Raw genomic sequence first — 2,628 nt, forward strand, 5'->3', positions numbered from 1 at the left:
CGGGGCAGGGCCACGGCAGCAGCACTGGCAACACCAAGTGCTGCTGCTGCTGCTGGGCACAGCTGCTGGGCCAGCCCTGATCTGCCCCAGCTCTGCACACAGACATTGCTGCTGCAGCTCCAGAGAAGGCAACAAAAGGGCATCTCTGCAGAAAACTTTGCTGGGAGATCTTTTATTTCATTTAAAGCCACCGAGAGTGCAGCCCCTCTTTGACACAGTCTGAGGCCACAGTAAAGGGGGAAGTGGCACAAACAATAGCCTTGGTTTAGGGAGAATACTAAAAAAAGAAAGAACAGGAAAAAAACCAAACCAATAGATCTATCAAAGATGACTTTTATTAAAAGTGAATTGCAGAAATTGGCAACCAGTTTAATGCTTCTGAAATTGTCCCGTCATCAGTTTGCACACTGCAGCCTTGAGCTCCTGGTTCCTCAGGCTGTAGATAAGGGGGTTCAGGGCTGAAGGCACCACCGAATACAGAACTGACAGGGCCAGATCCAGGGATGGGGAGGAGATGGAGGGGGGCTTCAGGTGAGCAAACATGATGGTGCTGAAAAACAGGGAGACCACGGCCAGGTGAGGGAGGCAGGTGGAAAAGGCTTTGTGCCGTCCCTGCTCAGAGGGGATCCTCAGCACAGCCCTGAAGATCTGCACATAGGAGAAAACCATGAACACAAAACATCCAGAAGCTAAACAGGCAATAATAGTAAGAAGCGCAAGTTCCCTGAGGTAGAATTTGTAGCAGGAGAGCTTGAGGATCTGGGGGATATCACAGAAGAACTGTCCCAGGGCATTGCCATGGCACAGGGGCAGGGAAAATGTATTGGCTGTGTGCAGCAGAGCATTGAGAAAGGCACTGGCCCAGGCAGCTGCTGCCATGTGGGCACAAGCTCTGCTGCCCAGGAGGGTCCCGTAGTGCAGGGGTTTGCAGATGGACACGTAGCGGTCGTAGCTCATGATGGTCAGGAGGGAAACCTCTGCTGACATAAAGAAGAGAAAGAAAAACACCTGTGCAGCGCATGCTGAGTAGGAGATGTTCCTGGTGTCCCAGAGGGAATTGTGCATGGCTTTGGGGACAGTGGTGCAGATGGAGCCCAGGTCGCTGAGGGCCAGGTTGAGCAGGAAGAAGAACATGGGCGTGTGCAGGTGGTGGCCGCAGGCTACGGCGCTGATGATGAGGCCGTTGCCCAGGAGGGCAGCCAGGGAGATGCCCAGCAAGAGGCAGAAGTGCAGGAGCTGCAGCTGCCGCGTGTCTGCCAATGCCAGCAGGAGGAAGTACTTGATGGAGCTGCTGTTGGACATTCCTTCACTCTGGCCATGGTGGACTGTTGAAACAAGACATTGACAAACTCTTTGAGTCAATCCTATGGAGTTATTTTAGGAATACCCTCAAAACTACTTCTCTACCTGTTGGAGAACTTCACTCAACATTTTTATTTTTGAGCTTGTGTTTGTGCTCCTGAGTTACTGCCTCATCTTCAGTATTGCTCTCAGCCTGAACACTGGGAAGCCCAGAGGGAAGACAGGGCTCCCTGGGCCCCAGTGCAGTCAGAATACTGGCACCACACAGGTGCCTTTGCTTATTACACCTTCCTCTAGTTCAGCATGATTGAAATTAAAATGTGCTTGAAAAATAAAGTGGAGTTTTTAAAGACTCGAGTTTAAAAGTCAGTTTCTCTAAGCCCTTCTCTCTTTCCCTGTGCAGCTGGACAGGATGGGATACCAAGGGTTGCTCTGGCTCTCTGCTGCCTGGAGTTGTGCCTACTGGGAGCTGTGTCTCTCTATCCAAGCCCTGTCCCTGCCTGTGCTGCCAGTGCCCAGCCCAGCCCTGGGGGCTCAGCTCTGCCCTGCAGACCCCTCCCAGCACAGGGCACTGCCCAGGGGCATCTCCCTGGCAGCAGGGCCTTAAGGGCAGGCCAGACAAACAGAGATGCTGCAAGCCAGGGTGCTGCTGCTGCTGTCTGTAGGGAGAGGAGGCTGAGGAGGCACTTTCTGAGGGAGATCTTAGGCCCATCTGCTGATGCCCAGGCTGACAGTGCAGGAGGTTCAGTGACACAGCCAAAGCTGAGAGCCCCTTTCCCTTCCCTTTAGGAGAAAGCTGAGAGCAGCCCTGGCCATGCAGCACCATCTCCAGAGCAGGAGGAATCTGCCCTGATGGGGGCGGCTCCTTGCACCTGGAACTTCTCCCCTGCAGGGTCCATGGGGAGCTGCCAGGCAGGCTGAGAGCTGCCCCTGGCAGGTGGCACATGCCCTGGGCTGGCCAAGAGCCCTGAGGGCTGCAGGAGCTGCTCTGCAGGACAGCCCTGGGCAGCCCTGGCTGCAGCCCCAGCTTCAGCCCCTGCAGCCGTCCCTGGCAGCAGGAGCCGTCCTGCCCTGTCCCTCTGACGGTGCCCAGGGCAGCCCCGCTCTGCAGCACATCCTTCCCCTCCTCCTCCTGCTCCTCCTGCTCCTCCTGCTCCTCCTGTGCCACAGAGAAACTGGGAGAGTCCTCCTGACACATCCCCAAGGCTCTGGGGTCTGCTGGCTTCAGGAGATCCCTCCAGGAGCACAGGGGACATTGCCCTGCACCCACACACTCACCATGCACAGGGCTGTGAAGATCTTTCCCCAGGTGAAGTCTCAGCTCAA

At 55.6% G+C, this 2,628-nt stretch overlaps 1 protein-coding gene across 1 annotated transcript; it reads right to left on the reverse strand.

The window, feature by feature from the left end:
- Positions 1 to 369: 369 nt before the first annotated feature.
- Positions 370 to 1,302, reverse strand: LOC136570417 (olfactory receptor 14J1-like). The gene has a single exon (XM_066570893.1). The coding sequence runs from the start codon at positions 1,300 to 1,302 to the stop codon at positions 370 to 372; it is 933 nt and encodes a 310-aa protein (XP_066426990.1).
- Between the last annotated feature and the right edge of the window lie 1,326 nt (positions 1,303 to 2,628).

The sequence above is a fragment of the Molothrus aeneus genome, unplaced genomic scaffold (genome assembly GCF_037042795.1).
Source record: "Molothrus aeneus isolate 106 unplaced genomic scaffold, BPBGC_Maene_1.0 scaffold_34, whole genome shotgun sequence".
NCBI classification, from domain to species: Eukaryota; Metazoa; Chordata; class Aves; order Passeriformes; family Icteridae; genus Molothrus; species Molothrus aeneus.

Bases quoted from the DNA above. Each gene is read 5' to 3' on its own strand.
- LOC136570417 (XM_066570893.1), bottom strand. From the start codon at position 1,302: ATGTCCAACAGCAGCTCCATCAAGTACTTCCTCCTGCTGGCATTGGCA.